The following is a 16,756-nucleotide window of genomic DNA, read 5'->3' as shown; positions in this document are numbered from 1 at the left end:
AGGAAGCGAGATTGCAGAACACGCCTCTATTCAAATCGAACAGTGTAGCAGCTGTGGTGGCGGCCCTCAACGGCGCCGAGAAGGAGCTTCATGAGAGGCTGAACGTCGCGATACGGCGCACATGCGTCGCTGGAAATGAGCGAGTTCACGTGCAGTCGAACGCGCTCCGTGGGGTGCGCTTGTTGGTCCGGATCGCTCAGGTGGTTGTGCAAGAGTGCCGCCAGAGTGGGCAAATCTAAAAGCAGAATGGCAATCACCATGGCCCATTCGAAACACCGCGCTTGCATAAACACCGACAGGAAAAACCTAGATCCAAGTACCAACCAACACATGAGTGATTCCGCCAGCAACAAAAAACAAGCACACAAACTCTGAACGCATATAAAATGGAAAGAAACCCCATACCGGAGCTCTCGAGCTTCGTCTGATTGCGCCAGATTGGCATGAACAGACGTCACTACGCCCTGCGGTTCAGAAAAGCCGGACGCCGACAGCGCAGACCAGGTGCGGCCGCGCGCCTTCGGAGAAGCTGGCAACGATCCGGGCATCTCAAGTGCCTCGGCATCCAAAATGATCTGCGAAGGGAACGCGTAGGCTGGTGCGTCGTGTGGAAGTGGAGTGGAGTCGGTTGATGCAAACTTTTCTGTGGCAAAGCAGTTGTTTGCGGTGCGAATCACAGCAGCCGCTACAACGAAACGAAAGCAAAGAGAACAAGGTTTGAGTGCTGGGCCGGCTGGAAGAAACGAAGCACGGTTGGTTTTGGAACCTACATGGATACGGCCAATGATACTGTTCGTGCAAAGACGTTAATGCATCTGCAAAATTGTCAACCAACGCGGCGCGGACTCTGGGAGGGAAGGAGAGAGAGAGAGAGAGAGAGAGAGAGAGAGAGAGAGAGAGAGAGAGAGAGAGAGAGAGAGAGAGAGAGAGAGAGAGAGACAAGTGCTGTTAGTCGCTGCTGATTGCACCAAAGCGCTGGAGAGCCACATTTCACTGTACCGTTCTTTTTGGAGCCAACCGATGAGCGGGAAGTGCAGTTGAGCAGCAAACGACTTGAGGACTCTGAGACGATGGGTTCGCAAGAGTCGCTTTGCGTTGCGCGACAACTTGAGTTCCAAGAATGCCCTGTCGTTGTTCGAAGGTACATCTTTGTGCTGCGCGCGGGACTCGGCTCGCTCGTCGTCTAGAGAATGGTGGGCAGCGGGTGAGGCATCCAGTTTGTGTTTGGACAGCAGGGCAACAAAGTCCCGCTCTTACCTGCGATGGCTCCCAGAAACCGAACAAGATCTTTGCAGAGCTGAGAGCATTAGGGGAAGAAGAGTAGAGTAAGTTCGACAATGCAAGCCGCACGAGCAAAACAAGGAAGCAAAAAAACCCCCCGAGAGTCTTACCTCCCATTGGCACTGATCGAGCGAAGCTTCAAACAACAGAGTGGCAAACTTTTGGAAAGAGATTGTTGTTGCAAACAAACAGTATGTGAGCAGCAGCAGTGGAGCAAACTCCTGGACACTCGTTTTGAGGCTTACCAGTCTCGAATCCGATGGCGGCTCCAAGCTCTGCAAAATGATCAAGTAGGACGCAGCGGTCGCCAGCCGTCCTTCGTTCAAACATTGCTGAAACGAATCAAACACACCATCAAGGAGCAGAATCAGTATTAAAAGCGCGGTAGAAAATGTCCAAACCCGCAGTTCTGTACCTGGAAAAGCTCCCGGGCACTACCAACAATCGAGAAGAGATAGTCCCACATTGCCACTTCGGTTTTGCGGGCACAGTGAACAACCACTTCCAGGAATTGTGGGAAACGGCTCAAAAAGTTCACCACGCGCGGAAGCATGGCGTCTTTGAGTGGCAAAAGAAGCAGAGGAAACAAAAACCCATGAGAATGCAAGCTCAATCAAACAACTTGCACATGCACATCGGCGTCATACCAGTATTGAATGCAGTCATTGTGCCAGCCTCCTCTTCCAACACCTCATGCAGCATGAGCTCCAGCGCATGTGAAAAGTAGGGCAGGGAGCTGAAACTGTTGGCAATCTCCATGGCAAGTCGATCGTGCCCGCGTTTAATGAGCTGCCCGAGGATGTGATGCAGGGCTGACTGAGAGCGATGCTCGAAAACGTAAAAGGGGAAGACGGTCGAAGATGTCGCCGAGTCAAAGGACACGTCATGCGCCGCACCGAGTAGCATGGCATCCTCAAACCGAACAGCTGAATTGCAGGCACAACAGCAACGACTGGTTAGAACTCAAAACAGGTGCTTCCAACTCCACAAAAAATTCACGAAAAGCAACGGCAACCATCTAGCAAAAAAAAAATACTCACTCTGTGGCATAAACCCGATCGGGAAGGAGAGCATGATACGCTTCACGGCAGCTTTGGACTGGGAGGATTCAGCCTGCGGGTCCAATGGAAGCCAGACCTTCATGCCAGCAGCGCCGCAGCTCAAAAAGACGGCTTTCGCTAAATTATGCTGTCGTTTGTGAAGACTGGGTGGTGGTGTCCAGAAGTGTTCGACCGAGGTGGCAAGGAGGGCTGGTGGCGTCACCAGAAGTTCATCCACATTCGAAGTGGCAATGTTGAGTTGAGTAACGGAGAGCTTGCCAGACACGTTCAGAAGAAGAGATACATGGGAAGCGCGATCTATGGGCGACACAAGAACCAAACCATGCGATGAGCAGATGCGCTATGCCAAGTGTTGTTCCAAAAAAACAAAACAAAAACAAAAACGCCTTCTTACCAGCCTCAATCCCGAGCTGTGTAATCATAAACGACATGACAGCTGCGGGGTGATTGCACAGCTGTGTCAGTCCGACAGTATGGCGTTTGGAAAGCGAAACGGCCAACTCGCCCGTTCGAGCGTTGACAGAGCGTTGGATGTGGTACAAGCTCAGCATGCGGTCTGACGTGTAAACAAGCAATCCGAGCTCGCACGTGTTGATAAGTAGAACGGGCCGGGTGCACTTTTCGGTGTGGAGTAGACTAGTCGAGTTGTCGAGCGTCCCGTGCTTGGAATACAATCGAAGCTGAAGAGCAAAAGGACAATGTCAGCGCCAATAAAAACAAACGGGGGGTGGGAGATGGAAGGGGGGAATGCTCAAGCAGGTGAATGCCACAAAACTGGTACCTCTGATTCTTGGTTGATTGTGCGGCATCCAACCACCAGAATATCATGGGCCCAGTGAAGCGCTTTGCAGGCGATTTCTCGCTCCTACAGCCGGGAAGAAATGAACTGTCAGCATTGCCGCAAAGTCGGCAACCAAGTCGACTGTACATACGTGATTCTGATTGGCAAAAAGGCGCCATTTCAGGGTCGATACGGTGTACTGTGCAAAGCCTTGTCGACCCGCAACCGCAATGCAATCGCCGCTTTCATCCGCGCAAGCAATCTGCTCGTCAAGCATCGCGTCGTGGAAATGTGCGTGAGTCGTCCGCCACCATTTACACCAACAAGTGTCGCGAGAAGCGTTCTGACCTTGATTGGCCAATGCTCTGCCATGTAGGTGAGCGGAACTTTGATCGAAAGCCATTGCGCAACCACCGAAGCGCCGTCGCTGTTATCAGGCAGAACATGCTTTGATGTCGATCTGCTGGGCAAAAAGTAGAGACGATCGTCGCTGTGGAAGAGCATGTGTGACCAGTGCGTCTAAAGGAAAAGGGTCGTGATGTTGGTGAGGGGGTGCGAGTTTCGCGGCAAGGAAAGTCTCCGTTGAGCGCTAACAGCAACACGTACCACACAGGAGTTGGCTGCAAGAGCACTACGAACAAATGCAAACTCGTAGATGTCACCTGAGCCCCCAGAAGAGAACAAAAAGTGAAAAAAAGTGGGCAATAAACGAGTACAGCAGGACGAATGCAGAGATAATTATCTTACCATTGGAGGACGAGTCCTGACCATCGTTGTCGAATGACGGGGCTATCAGTAGCGAGTAGCCTTCTGGGCCCCAGGTCTTAAAAAAAAAAAAAAAAAAAAAAAAAGGGCCGCAAATGTGAGAATCACGCTCCCCACACTGCACACGCGGATATCTACAAGGTTGACAAACGTTACCATGCTGCGAATACCCGAAAAGTTCATTCGCACGGTGGCATCGTCAGACGCGTTGGCGTTGAGTCCCAGCGTGGAGAACAGTGGCGAGCCACAGGCGCTCCACACGGCCACGACGCCACAGTCGGCCCATCCACACGCAAGGGCGCAGCCGTCATTCGTCCAAGTAAGCGCGGCCGGAGCCCCCAGGCCCGATCCGACGTGTGGAAGGTGGGAAGACGATGACGTAGAGGAAGCAGCAGCGGCGGGAATGGGCGAAGCCGAGCGTCCATTGTCACCACCAGATGGCAACCCATTTGTGCCGACGCCCTGATGGTGTGTCGAAGAGGATTGGTTTTGAGCGTGACGATGATCGCTGAGAGACGAGTTGCTGGCAGAGCGGAGCATGGACTCGTTTTGGCGGAAGCGGCGCGCGCCAATCACATGGGCTGGCCCCGCACTGACAGTGTGGCTGAACAAGACTCTCCGCGCCTTTTCGTCGACCATAAAAATCATGACCTCTCCGCTGCTCACAGGGACGTGAGGATTGTGTGTGTGTGAGCGACGGGGGGGGGGAGAAAAAAAAACAAGCGACACTTTGACCCAAGGATCAGCCATTACTCACTTGTCGCAACCCAGCGCAATGAACGAGTACAAGGGATTGAAGCTAACAGTGACGGCTTGTGCAATATCAGGAATCCAACAGCCCTATCACACAAATGCACCAAAAATCGATGAATGCGCAAGTTCGGTTGCCGCCCTCGCCGGATCCAAAGAGACTTACATGATGCTCCGTACTCGCTGGCGACGGAAACAGGCATACTGCGGTGCCATTAGAAAGTACGCAAACGTACATGACAATGGTTTTACTTCGCTGGCTAAAGTCGATGCTCTTGACGTACACGTTTTCTGTGTGAGAGTGAGAATAGAATCAATGCAGGTCACTAGGCTTTGACATCTGCACATCACATCAGCCAATCCCTTCGATGTGTTTGGTTGTTTGTACACACCTGGCATGCGCCGAGGGCCAGATGTGAAGGTGACCGTCTTCAAATCAATCATGGTCTCGGGATCGGCATGGCCAGCCCATCGGATGGGCTGCAGCGTGCCGTTGAGTGTAGCAATGATGAGATGTTGCGTGTGGCTCGCGATGCTGTTGTTTGTTCGTATCAAGAGCGAGCGAGAGAAAAAGGGTTAACAAACGACGAAAAATCACTCTCACACAAATGGAACCAAAATCAACAACCCATACCAAGACATGCCGCTGTCAACCACAGAGATGCTCTTCAGCACGAGCGATCGCGCGGGACAGCCAGCACTCTCGCCGGGCCCAGCCTCCATGGTGACGCCGTGCGAGAGGGTCAGATTCATGTCGAGCGTCCGCGCCTTGTCGTTGATTCCACCGATCGAGAAGATCAGCACGCAATGCTTGGATGTCTGAAGCCCCCCCCCCCGACACGCCAAAATCACACAACAAGCAAAGTGAGGCAGCCAGCCACTTCGTCGACTTGCAGGTTGGCAGGCAGTGAGTTACAATGACTGCAATGGGCTGGCCGTTCCGTCGGGCTTCCAAGCAATCTTTGAGTTGACTCCGTAGCGTTCCATGGACTCGCTCGAGCGCGTGAATGCAGCGACCACCGCGCGTGGCTGTTCGAGTCAGTTGCAGAGCAGCAGATTGGGTTGGGGAAGTGAGTGAGATACGAGGCGTTTTGGACGATCGGACTTGGAAGAAGACGCTCCAGCACTCCACTGCGTCCCTGTCATGTCTGGTTTTTGGAGGGGCGGGGGGGGGGCTTTTACCTTGTAAGACCACAGGAAGAGAGTCGCGTGGGTGGTCGTGGCGAGCCACATGCTGTCCTTGGCCAACGCCAGGTCGACAGCAACGGCCGCCTCGCTGGCATTGTGCGACGACTGAGACGGAGCAGTGGAATCGCGACCCGTGTCTGACGGTGGTGCTTGGTCATGCGGTTGTTGTTGTTGTTGTTGCTGCTGCTGCTGCTGTTGGTGCTTGCTGCTGCTACGCTGCGGGAAGACGGACGAGTAGACGTTCGGCCAACCCAATGGAAAGTACATTGGAAGCGAGCTGCGTTTTAGACGACTGATTGTCGCTCCCCGACTTCAACCCTTACCTGGATCGATATCCATGCGTCAATCTTTCAACAACTTATTCTCGACCACCTTCGGGTGTAGCAGCCGCCCCCGGTCGCTGAGTTGTTGTTGTTGTTGTTGTTGTTGGATAATGATCACTGATTCATGGCATGATAGTTTTGGCTAGTCCTTGTTTTCCAAAATGAAGAAGAAGGTGAGCGAATCGATGAATGCCATTCAAACGAACAAGAACAGGGGGGTTTGCTAGTGGAAGGGGGCTCGAAGTGTCATGGGTCGAATAGAGAGCGAGAGTGGTCGCAACGATGGGTCGAAGCGAAGGGAAGGGACGGGGGTGGTCGAAAGGGACGAGTCACGATGGATTTTGTGGCTGGCTCGAATGAACGAACGGTCTCTCTCTCTCTCTCGTTGTTGCCGCCATTGCGCTCGACTATGCGTGTGTGCACGTTGTTTAATCTCACAGCGTGGATGTCGATGGTGAGCGAGTGGGTGGAGTGTGTGATCAGAGAGGCGAGCAGGAGAATCGTTCAAAAAAAAAAAAAAAAAAAAGACGAGATCCCGCCTTCACCACTTCACTCCTCGCTTCACCCCTCACTCGTGGACATTGGTGGATGGGGATGGCATTTGCCATTGTAGCGCCCGTTGGCAGGCTGTGAGGCGGTGAGACTGCGGCGGCGAAGACACACATTGAAATTGGGGAAAAAAAAAAAAAAAAAAAAAAAGACCGCCACATTGACCCCGGAAAAGCAAAGGGAGAAAAGCGATTTAGTGAGCCGCGTTGGTATAAACTCGGATCGCCAGTGCTTTTCCAGCCATACGCATGCAATAATAAAAATCGCCGCTGCAAATGTCATTTGATTTGTTTGCTCTTCACTCACCTTTCTCCCCCCCCCCTCCGCAAACAAATGCCCCTTCTTGTTGGCTTCTCCCTTGACCTTAGGTTTTGTTGATGGGCAAGAGCGGGTCGGGCAAGACCTCGATGCGCTCAATCATCTTTGCCAACTACATTGCGCGTGATACTCGCCGTCTCGGATACACCATCGATGTCGAGCACTCGCACGTGCGCTTCCTCGGCAACCTCGTTCTCAACCTCTGGGATTGCGGCGGGTACGTTTGCTTGTGTCGCTTGAAGGGCACGCGTCGAGTTTGACTTGTGCAAAAACAGATTCACGTTGCTGCGTGTTCATGCTCCCTTGCGCGCAATGCCATGCTCATGCTCCTTTGATGCTCCTCGTGTGACAATTGCGAACAAAACAACAGTCAGGAGGCCTTCATGGAAAACTACTTTGCCAGCCAGCGTGACATTATCTTCCGAAACGTCGAGGTCTTGATTTACGTGTTCGACGTCGAGTCCCGCGAGCTCGAGAAGGACATGCACTACTACCAGACCTGTCTCGAGGCCATTCTTCAAAACTCGAAGGATGCCAAGATCTTCTGCCTGTTGCACAAGATGGATCTCGTTGCCGAGGATCAGCGCGATTTGGTAAGGCGTTGTCGTTTGTTGAAATGCGTGTGTTGTTGACCCAAATTGTCGGTGCTTCTTCAGCATCCTGACGACTGCGATACTCAATGCATCCGCTGCTCGCTGCCCTGTAGATTTTTGCCGAGCGCGAAACCGAGCTCAAGTGCCGATCTCTGCCGCTTGAAATCACCTGCTTCCGCACTTCGATTTGGGACGAGACCCTGTACAAGGTGAGGATTTTCACGATGAGTGATATTGTTTATTGGTTTGTCGTTTGCTCGTTGTTTCTCGTTCGCTTGTTGTTTCTCGTTTTGCTGCCGTCCTTTCTCAACTCAACTCCTGCTTCCTCGCTTTGTCACAGGCCTGGTCATCGATCGTCTACTCGCTCATTCCCAACGTCAGGCAGCTCGAGGATCACTTGCAGAACTTTGCCGAAATCATTGATGCCGACGAAGTTGTGCTGTTTGAGCGCGCCACCTTCCTGGTCATCTCGCACTCGACGCGCAGGCAACATCGCGACGTCCACCGGTTTGAAAAGATCAGCAACATTATCAAGCAATTCAAACTTAGTTGCTCAAAGTCCCAGGCGCAGTTCCAGAGCATGGAAGTCCGCAACGCCAACTTTGCCTCATTCATTGATTTGTTTACAACCAACACTTACGTCATGGTGATTTCCGCCGATCCTTCATTGCGTACGTCGAGCATTTTTTTGTGTTGAATTGAGCGTCGGAGGTTTGGGGGGGTTGACTACGCTGCATTCTTGTTCTAACCTTTGCTGCTTTTTTGTTTTCTGTTCGCAAAACAGCCGCTGCGGCCACTCTGGTCAACATTCAAAACGCTCGCCAGCATTTCGAGAAGCTCGAGGGCCACAACCAATAAACAAAACACGCAAAAGGTTTTTTCTTTTCTCCAGTCGACGCTCTTGGCTGGTTGGCGGGTCATCTTCATTTGTGAGGCGTCTTGCGGGCCGGTTCAAGAGCAGTGACACGGTGCTGTGTTACCGACCGCTCTGCTCGTGTTTGTGAATGGCTTTTGTTCATTTTTGTGCGATTGTTGTTTTGTTTTCTTTTTCCATAAATCCTCCTGTTATTGCATGCTCCTGAACGCGTCCTCGGAATTGTCCTGTATTGCGGCATCCTCTTGCAACAAGTAAGACATCCAACGGAAACCAAAAAGGAACATTACACACGTTGAACGAGCAACGACTGCACACATTGAAATCTCAATCATTCCCACGGCCGACGGGTCATGGGGATGCCATCCCTTGCATCGGCGAGGGTGGCACGGACGAGGATTCGGGTTGCTGCTGGGTCGCAGGAGCAGTAAAGCCCTTGGTTTGACCTGTGGCAGCGGCAGCAGCGGCTTGGATGGTGACTGCGTCGAGCGTCTCCTTCTTGCGCTTTTGCTCCTTTGCAATAGATTGCTGCAGCCGCTGGATGCGAGCTTGTGTCTCGCCCAGCGTGTTGCTCACTGTGGTCACTCGTCGCCGCGCAGTGATGAGCTTCTTGATGTAAACGTCGAGATTGACTGGTTGGGTGGCTGCATTGACCTCGTTGAACTGCCGCAGCTCTGCCGCAAATTCAAAACAAACACACACAAACACAAAGACACACACACACACACACATAGTCAAAATACAGAGTTGAGAACAGTATATCGCGAGCGTATCAGTGTGCAAGAGAGGGGAAACAAGTCGAGATCTCAATTGGAGCTGGTTCCCAGGCCGCGTCGCGTCAGATGGGCCACCTCGGCACGCTCAGGGACCCCTCCAGCAGTGCAAGTGATGCTTTCCAATTGAGACTGTTCGAGCCATGCTTGGGAGAGCGCGCCTCGAATCATGCTTTTACCAGTCATGAGCGATTCAATGTTCGTCTTGAGCGCGGTCTGGGCAGTCTGGACGCCGTCGACGCTGGACTCGAGCTGCTCGACAACGGGCAGCAGCAGCTGGAACAGTCCGGAGGCGAGCACGGCGGTCGGATCACTGCTCGGCTGGCTCAGCTGCGGCGCGGCGGCAGTGGCGCTGACAATCGACGCTTCAGCCATGTTCAACCAAGAAAAGAGAAGAGAGTGAGAACAGAAGCTTAAGCTGAGACGAAGGGATTCATGTTGGAGCTTTGATTTTGGGAGGCTTTCCAACTTATGACAACCCTCGAGCACAAAAACGAACGTCAACGGCACTGGAGATGGAAACAAAGCAAGGCATCAGGGTCAATCGTCTCTTGACAATCGTTACGTGACCACGAGACAACGTGCTGTACTGCTGCTTGACTTTTGTACTCTTACTGAGCAAAAGGCACTGATGGAACATCAACATTCACCACAGGCGCCGGAAAACTAACAAACGGGCCCACGGCAAGCCGCCAGACATCAAAGAGACAGAAGGCAATCATTGCCGCAGCAAACGCGTCGAGCATGGTCTGAGAGAGCGGGGATGCGCGGGAGGGCGTTTCGATGGGGTCAAACAAGGAGCACTCGTCGAGGCGGGCAAACAGCGGGAAGGTCGCCAAAAACAGCATTGCGTAAAATGCCGAGCCCACAGTGAGCATGAGCGTCCAGTCAGGGTAGGTCTGTGAGTTTGTTTGACGTTGAGTGTGTTTCGGAATTTGTGGGTGAGTGCACGAGCATGGTCAAACACACAAACAAACCAACACAAAACACGTTACATAGTGTGGGAAGCCACTGATCGTGTACGTCTCCATAAAAGCCGTAATGTACGCAATGCCAGTAATCGCCGCACAAAGGACGCCCGTGCGCCAGATGGCGGGCGTCTTGTAGCGAATGGCGCGCAAGATTTGCGTCGTAACGGAATGGTACGAGCAGAAATACGGATGCGTCAGCAAGTACATGCACACCGGAACGCCGTTGATCGTCCATCCGTCCGTCGGCACCGTGTACCGCATGCCGAGCACTTGGTAAAAGTAGTGTGTGTAAAAGTGGTTGCCAATGTAGCCGACAATGGCAATCCAGAGATTCACCTTGAACCTGAAACAGTACAGTACAGCAGTTTTTCGTTCGACAGAAATTCCCCCCAAAATCAAACATTCGCATCACCACTGTGAGTACATGTTTTCGATGCATCTGGCTTGCTCGTGCACACTCAAGGCGCACAGGCTCGCAATACGAGGAGCGCTCCAAAAAGCTTTTGGAATCGCTCAAACCCCCCCCCCACACACACACACACACACACACACACACACACACACACACCTACCAATGTCGCTCAAACAGCGGCCGGCCAGAGTCTGGCGTCGTCCACAGCAGATCGCACAGCAGCGGGATGAGCACGCACGGGGCAGCGGTCGCCACGCCGACGAACAGATACGTTTCGGCCGTGAACGACTCGTACAACTTGAGCTTGACGATCGCCGCGAGCACTGCAATCCACACGGGTGAGTAGCTCAGAAACACCCGCTCAGACCACTGCTTGCTCGGCGATGGTCCAGCAATGCTGCTCGTTTTGGACTTTGCTGCCGGTTGCCTGTTGGTCTTGTCAGCCACCATTGAAAGGGATTGCTGTAGAGCTATGGAAAGGAAGACTGGAATTGCACCGGCGAGATTCTCAGACTTGCACTGGAGCATTCGCATTGAATCAGAAATCACAAAAACCGACTCGGTCGTACATGCGTGTGCTTCTCACTCACTCAGTCAGTCATACTTCTATCGCTGCTGAATGATTGAGGACGCTTGCTACGGTCCGGGCGGAGTGACCGAGTCGATCAGCCTGCGAAAGAGCGCTCTGAAGGCGCGCATCGAGCAGCAGCGCGAGCTCATCGAGGCATTCGACCGTGCCCAGCTCAAGCAGCAGCAGCAGGAAGCCGCAGCAGCAGCCGCAGCAGCAACGGCGTTGGCGGCAATGCAGTCCCAGTCAAACTCGGTCCACTCGACGCCACGCAGCTCGGGCTTCTTTGGAGCGTCTGCCGCCGCGTTGCTGTCATCCAGCAGCTCAAGCACGGCGTCGCTCAACCGACAGTCCGCTACCGCCGGAGCAGGCGCAGGATTCAACAGTCTCGACTACTCCGACATGCGATTGAGCTTGAGCAGCTCGACACCAGCACTCCACCACCAACAACAACAGCAGCAACAGCAACAACAACAACACCAACAACAACAGCAACAACAGCAAGACCCTGCGCAGTGGTACGCCGAGCAGACCGAGCTGCTCGAACAACTCAAGGCCGAGCTGCAGCTGCTCCGCGAGCAGGGCGACGAGTTCAACCTGATCATGCACCGCGTCCCACACATTCTGAGAATCACTGCACAAGGCCGACTTGTGATTTACCGTGACCAGGACAGCGAATCGGAGGTCCGGTTCATTGACGAGCTCATCCGCGTCCGGCCGCTGGACAATCTGCGGTCGCTCCCGGAAACGTCCATGGGTCGATTCGCGCTTGAATGGGCCCCGTCGACTGCTCCAAGCAGCCTGGTTGGAGGCGGCAACAGCGCGGGCGCAAGTGGCGGAAGCAATGCAAGTAGTTCTGGCAGCTCGAGCGGGAACACGAGCAGTGCCTGGTCGACGATGCAGTTTTCCATTTCGACGCCGGACGAGTTCTTTGAGCTGATTGGCTGCCATCTGAAGCGGTACAACACGCGCAAGGTCAAGCAAATCCGACGGCTGCAGGAGCTGTTTTCGCAATCGCAGCTGGAAGTGGATCGCACCTATCCGCAGATTGAAGTCTTGCTCGAGCGGCTGTGGACGGCCATCTTTCCGCACGATCCGTCAACATCGCGCGCTCCACACCAGTGGAAGCTGCTTGGCTTCCAGAATAACAACCCGGCCACGGACTTTCGCTCGATGGGTTTGCTAGGACTGCAGTGTCTGACCTACTTTGCGGAGACCTTTCCGGTGGTCTTTCGCAATCTGGTTGCGGCAGACCGCGAGTACCCCATTGCTGCGGCGTGCATCAATATTGCAGCGCTGATTTGCCAAGAATTGCATCTCAGTGACAAGCTCATGCAGGAGCCCGTGTCATCGCCCAAGTGGCATTCGCCATTGCTCACGCTCATCTGCTACCTCGACCACGAGTTTGCCTTCCACGAAATCTTTTGTGCTGTCTTTGAGCTCTTTGACCGGGTTTTCGTCAGCTGCAATGCGGGATACATGAACTTTCAAGACGTGCGGCATCGCGTCAAGACCATCATGCTCCAATGCCTGGACATGCGTCCACTGTCCATGCTCGAACTGCGGTTGCTCATCGATCGACTGTACCCACGACCATGGCGGTAAAAAAAGTGTCCATTGGAAGAGAGGGGGGGGGAAACAGTGTAATAATTTATTTCTTGTTTACGTGCACGCATCAATGCGCTGTTTCTGTGCTATTCACATTAACCTCGGTGCGGTGAGCGAAAGGAGAGCAAAAATCAACGAGGTCGTTGAACTGTGGACCGACCGCCCAACCCATCAAATCCTTTCGTGTAGGCAAGTCTCTGTTTCTGTCGGCGACCAACAAAAAAACCAAACAAAAAAGTACAACAGTCGTGAGGGGCCCATCTGTCATCACTGCAATCCTCCTTTGTTGAGTAAAAAAACACTGGTTCTTACATTTCCGAATGAGGGCAGGAAGGAAGCAGCACCAAGGGCACGACGTGGTTGGTTGAAAAAGCTGGCATCAAATGTTTCGTTGGAGCTGGCAGAACTAGACGCGAGCCGTGGTCGCTTTGAGTCCACCCGATCGGCAGGTGTGAATGCATGTCGAGCTATCTTTGGAGTAGTCGTAGGATGAGGCAGGGAGACGACAACAGGGTCGGCATCCAAGTCGATAAAGTTGCTGTTGCTTTCGCGTGTGGCAAGTACAGGGGGAGAAGAGACGACCATGCGTGACGCTGATTTCAATCGACCTCTTAGCTCCTGTTCTCGGCATACTCAAAGCCATTTCAGCATTACAACGCAAGGAGATCAAAAAGCGAAAAAACAAAAAACAACAATCGACGACTGACCGCGAGTTCATTCTCGAGTGCTTGGCAGTCGTCGGTAAGTCGCGCTGCAGCTAGCTGAGCCTCGTTTGCGTCTCGCCGATGCTTGTTTGCCTGGTGTTTAATCCCGAGTGAGAATGATAAAGCGGGGAAAATTTCAACAACAACAACAACAAAAAAACCCAGAAATCGTTCGTCGTCTCACCTCAATTTCGAGCTGTTCGTATAGACTGGTCTTTTCTTGTAGCTTGGCATGGGTGTCAGACAGCAGGTCTTTTTGTTTTCGGAATTCCCTAAAAGCGTTGTCGAATTGTGAGAAACAAAATGCCAACCGACACACATCCAAAAAACCTTCCCGCCGCTTACTTTGACATCCAATCCTGCATTTTGATGAGCTCTTCGACAGCATTGGGATGAGATCGAAAGTTGTTCAGCTTGGCTTGCACTTTTTCGGGGTCGGCATCTCGAAACGAGACGCATCTAGAAGCAATCAAAAATCAAAAACGGAAAATACAAACGGTTGTGGACGTTTCAGCAACGACGCTTCGAAACACGGCGCTTCATTTCCACGCGTGCCTTTGGAGATCTTCACACTTACGCAGAAATCGCCAAATGCTCGCGCTTGAGCTGCTCGAGCTGCTTTTCGCTTTGCTGGGCGCGAGATTGCAAGAGCGCGTTTTCCCGCTCCAGGCTTTGCATGTTTGCCAAGCGAAGACTCAAGGTAGCACGAATTGATTCAGCATCGTTCACTCGCGCGAGCAGACCCCTCGCTTGGTTGGCTGGTGTGCATCGCGTTGAGCTCCATGGACAAAAAAAAAACAAATCATCCTTGTCGTTATTGGAAGAAGGCTTACCTGCCGCTTCAAGTAGGATTCGTTGCCGCTCGATGCTGACCTGTGACTCGGCTAATACGCGTGCATCGTGGTCTCTTCGCGCTCGCAGTTGCTGTTTTCAAAACAGAGTTCAAAGCGAACGGAGTGAATTGACACGCTGAATTCGCCAATGATATCCTTGGTTCCTGTCGCTTGCTGTACCTGCAATTCCTGCTGGATCTTTGCTGACGGAGGCGCTTCTTCCTCGTCTCCTAGGTCTCGCATGAGCGCCTGGTATCCCGCCTCTGCAGCGCGAGCGCCGTCGCTTTCACTGGTCGGCTCGCCGCGATTTCCAGCAAAGAACAGTCGCACCAACGCCTTCTGCGAGCGGACTGCGATACGGCACGTTGGGCATGAATTCGACGTCCCAAACCATTCAACGATACTGAATGGAGGCACCAAAAACAGAGTTGACACCATGAGTGAGCAACGAAACGAAACCAAAAAAATGGCGGGAAAATCATCCATTTCGCGCCATCATGCAAAGTGCAGAATTGGGAGCCAAAGCGCAACCCGGCGGCGAGTGCGACCGGTGGTGGAACACTGCAAGCAGCTGCGTTCAGTCAACGTCGGCCTCGAGCGGTGGCCAGCGACCGGGAGTGAGTGACACAAAGCGTGAGCAGTGAGATTTACCAGCTACGATGGAAGACGTGCCCGCCTGTGTGTGTGTGTGTGTTTGCACGAGCCAGAGAGAGTGAGAGCAGGTTCGATGAGAGCAAGATAGACACACGGGGGACGACGACTTGGTCAAGGGTCGTACAAACGACGGCGACGGACGCCTCCGACTCGAGCGCACAGAGGCAGATGGAACACTCAAACATGAAACAACGAGTGAGCTCTGCTACTGAGACTTTGTCATTCAACTGGCACTCAGACATGTGCGGAATTTATTGATGAAGCGACAGTAGTGTGACAATGAGAGTTGACGCGAGGAAAGGGCCAAGATCAGGTAGCGTGTCGAAGCAGTGAATCCCCTTTTTCCGCTTGGGTCCAGCTGTATTTGCGTGTAGTCAGTGCTTCATTCGTGGTACCGTCCACTCTTTAGGCCTCTTTCACCGAGAGCAAATGGGAAGCGGGGGTACCAACTCAAAGCACAGCAAAAACAACAAAAAAAAATCAATGCTGCGGCCGGAAGACGTTGTCCGCGAGTGCGCCCGTCTTCGGGTGGTCTGCAGGATTCGGCTTGAGTTCGTATGCTGTAATGATTGGAGTTCGATGGACCTGAGGAGACAAAACGAGAGAGAGTGAGGGCAAAAAAAAAAAACAAAAAAAAAAGGGTATCCTGATCATGGCGTCGTCATTTACCGTCATAAAGTCGCCTCGAAGTCCAATGAAATGAAGTCGCGTCACATCATCGCCGAAATTATCCGAAAAGAACATTGTCAGATGCCGAACTCCTTGAAATTTTGCGATTCTAACAAAAAAAAAACCAAAAGCGATGAGCCAAAAAACCCCAAAACGGCGTCAAAAAGCCTCGCCATCCCGCAATTTGCAACCTACCTGGTCGGATACTCAAGAGCGCCAGTTCGATCGTGCGCCAGATCAATCTGTTGCGTGGGAGTGGCGTCGCCGGCCGAGCTGAAATCGAGCTCTGGACGGTTGACAAACCTGGGGAAAACCACAGCAGTCAGAGAGAATAAGCATAGAAGGACATTGACTGGGGAGAGGGTGGTACTTCGTACAGCTTTAGTGTGCGAGGGTGCTGATCACCACCTCCTCCAATGACAATGACGGACTTGAGCGTCACTTCGCCCGTAAATCTGCCCCCCCCCAAAACATGAATCAACACAAGCCTGTGAGCGGATGCAATCACTGTGCTCAACGAAAGCAGCCTGTCTTACGGAATGTGTAGCAACAATTGCTCGTCGGCATCGCTATCTACCGTAATCGACGTGTCCAGCCGCTCGTGCCATGCTCGAAACAACTTGGCGGCGTTTCCAATTCCATTCATGCAGTTAATCTGAGGCCGACAGCTCACAACAACGATGAGCACATACAAACTACGCAACTTATACAGTGTCTTCATCCTCATCATCCCACCTTGGTCGTGTCGATGTGCTTGAACAAGCTAAACTGCTGGCCGCGCTCTGGATTGTCGTCGTCGTCGTCGCCGCCGTGCGAATGTCCGTGTCCGTCCGGTGCGCATGATGCATGGCTGTGTCCATGTCCGTGTCCACCTGATGTAAAAGGTTTCAATCCAATTCGTGTGCGTGTGTGTGTGTGCGTGTGTGTGTGTGTGGTGAGCGACACGAGGAGTAGTAGGACGACAGCGTTTGCAGCGTTACTCACTCATTTCCAAAGTAGAGGCTTGAGTTCTCAGACGACTCAAAAACTAGAGATGTAAGTAGACTGAGTTAATGCGACTGTCCATGTAATTCTGACTCGC

At 52.8% G+C, this 16,756-nt stretch overlaps 7 protein-coding genes across 7 annotated transcripts; 2 read left to right on the top strand and 5 right to left on the bottom strand.

Moving 5' to 3' along the window:
- Positions 1 to 26: 26 nt before the first annotated feature.
- Positions 27 to 6,093, bottom strand: CAOG_06068 (hypothetical protein; the record flags this gene model as incomplete). The annotated part of the gene is made up of 23 exons (XM_004345608.1): positions 27 to 306; positions 406 to 685; positions 771 to 847; positions 1,000 to 1,183; positions 1,258 to 1,297; positions 1,392 to 1,439; positions 1,527 to 1,613; positions 1,697 to 1,839; positions 1,929 to 2,207; positions 2,322 to 2,639; positions 2,737 to 3,022; positions 3,124 to 3,207; positions 3,275 to 3,385; positions 3,472 to 3,642; positions 3,730 to 3,785; positions 3,871 to 3,946; positions 4,045 to 4,546; positions 4,646 to 4,728; positions 4,805 to 4,929; positions 5,031 to 5,173; positions 5,279 to 5,457; positions 5,611 to 5,667; positions 5,821 to 6,093. 23 exons carry the CDS (start codon positions 6,091 to 6,093, stop codon positions 27 to 29), a joined length of 3,882 nt encoding a protein of 1,293 aa, XP_004345658.1.
- Positions 6,094 to 6,302: 209 nt separating this feature from the next.
- On the top strand, positions 6,303 to 8,688 carry CAOG_06067 (Ras-like GTP-binding protein A). The gene is made up of 6 exons (XM_004345607.2): positions 6,303 to 6,322; positions 7,067 to 7,233; positions 7,387 to 7,609; positions 7,723 to 7,818; positions 7,950 to 8,280; positions 8,394 to 8,688. Exons 1-6 carry the CDS (start codon positions 6,311 to 6,313, stop codon positions 8,465 to 8,467), a joined length of 903 nt encoding a protein of 300 aa, XP_004345657.2. The 5' UTR covers positions 6,303 to 6,310; the 3' UTR covers positions 8,468 to 8,688.
- On the bottom strand, positions 8,641 to 9,694 carry CAOG_06066 (hypothetical protein). Its single transcript, XM_004345606.2, has 2 exons — positions 9,436 to 9,694; positions 8,641 to 9,157 (listed from the first exon to the last, which is right to left on the bottom strand). The coding sequence occupies exons 1-2, from the start codon at positions 9,629 to 9,631 to the stop codon at positions 8,835 to 8,837; spliced, it is 519 nt and encodes a 172-aa protein (XP_004345656.1). The 5' UTR covers positions 9,632 to 9,694; the 3' UTR covers positions 8,641 to 8,834.
- A 173-nt stretch (positions 9,695 to 9,867) lies between these two features.
- CAOG_06065 (cyclopropyl isomerase) lies at positions 9,868 to 11,089 on the bottom strand (the record flags this gene model as incomplete). The annotated part of the gene is made up of 3 exons (XM_004345605.1): positions 9,868 to 10,155; positions 10,252 to 10,570; positions 10,800 to 11,089. The coding sequence occupies 3 exons, from the start codon at positions 11,087 to 11,089 to the stop codon at positions 9,868 to 9,870; spliced, it is 897 nt and encodes a 298-aa protein (XP_004345655.1).
- Positions 11,090 to 11,243: 154 nt separating this feature from the next.
- CAOG_06064 (hypothetical protein) lies at positions 11,244 to 12,882 on the top strand. The gene has a single exon (XM_004345604.2). It carries the CDS (start codon positions 11,259 to 11,261, stop codon positions 12,810 to 12,812), a length of 1,554 nt encoding a protein of 517 aa, XP_004345654.1. The 5' UTR covers positions 11,244 to 11,258; the 3' UTR covers positions 12,813 to 12,882.
- On the bottom strand, positions 12,844 to 15,191 carry CAOG_06063 (hypothetical protein; the record flags this gene model as incomplete). Its single annotated transcript, XM_004345603.2, has 10 exons — positions 12,844 to 13,018; positions 13,128 to 13,433; positions 13,523 to 13,612; positions 13,704 to 13,791; positions 13,865 to 13,978; positions 14,097 to 14,277; positions 14,353 to 14,443; positions 14,533 to 14,755; positions 15,004 to 15,028; positions 15,131 to 15,191. The coding sequence occupies 10 exons, from the start codon at positions 15,189 to 15,191 to the stop codon at positions 12,947 to 12,949; spliced, it is 1,251 nt and encodes a 416-aa protein (XP_004345653.2). The 3' UTR covers positions 12,844 to 12,946.
- A 29-nt stretch (positions 15,192 to 15,220) lies between these two features.
- Positions 15,221 to 16,711, bottom strand: CAOG_06062 (hypothetical protein). Its single transcript, XM_004345602.2, has 7 exons — positions 16,660 to 16,711; positions 16,411 to 16,547; positions 16,212 to 16,330; positions 16,053 to 16,130; positions 15,871 to 15,978; positions 15,676 to 15,784; positions 15,221 to 15,591 (listed from the first exon to the last, which is right to left on the bottom strand). The coding sequence occupies exons 1-7, from the start codon at positions 16,661 to 16,663 to the stop codon at positions 15,487 to 15,489; spliced, it is 660 nt and encodes a 219-aa protein (XP_004345652.1). The 5' UTR covers positions 16,664 to 16,711; the 3' UTR covers positions 15,221 to 15,486.
- Between the last annotated feature and the right edge of the window lie 45 nt (positions 16,712 to 16,756).

The sequence above is a fragment of the Capsaspora owczarzaki genome (assembly GCF_000151315.2).
Source record: "Capsaspora owczarzaki ATCC 30864 unplaced genomic scaffold supercont2.10, whole genome shotgun sequence".
Taxonomy (NCBI): Eukaryota; class Filasterea; order Ministeriida; family Capsasporidae; genus Capsaspora; species Capsaspora owczarzaki.
Note: the sequence above shows the minus strand (reverse complement) of the source record. Positions and strands in the feature narration are given on the sequence as shown.

Excerpts from the sequence above, each read along its gene's own strand:
- CAOG_06067 (XM_004345607.2), top strand. Across the intron at positions 7,819-7,949 it reads GGGACGAGACCCTGTACAAG|GCCTGGTCATCGATCGTCTA; the intron begins GTGAGGATTTTC and ends GCTTTGTCACAG. Across the intron at positions 8,281-8,393 it reads TTCCGCCGATCCTTCATTGC|CCGCTGCGGCCACTCTGGTC; the intron begins GTACGTCGAGCA and ends TTCGCAAAACAG.
- CAOG_06066 (XM_004345606.2), bottom strand. The coding sequence starts at position 9,631 with ATGGCTGAAGCGTCGATTGTCAGCGCCACTGCCGCCGCGCCGCAGCTG. Across the intron at positions 9,158-9,435 it reads CATTGAATCGCTCATGACTG|AGCTGCGGCAGTTCAACGAG; the intron begins GTAAAAGCATGA and ends AATTTGCGGCAG.
- CAOG_06064 (XM_004345604.2), top strand. The coding sequence starts at position 11,259 with ATGATTGAGGACGCTTGCTACGGTCCGGGCGGAGTGACCGAGTCGATC.
- CAOG_06062 (XM_004345602.2), bottom strand. Across the intron at positions 16,331-16,410 it reads AGCACATCGACACGACCAAG|ATTAACTGCATGAATGGAAT; the intron begins GTGGGATGATGA and ends TGTCGGCCTCAG. Across the intron at positions 15,785-15,870 it reads GCTCTTGAGTATCCGACCAG|AATCGCAAAATTTCAAGGAG; the intron begins GTAGGTTGCAAA and ends TTTTTTTGTTAG.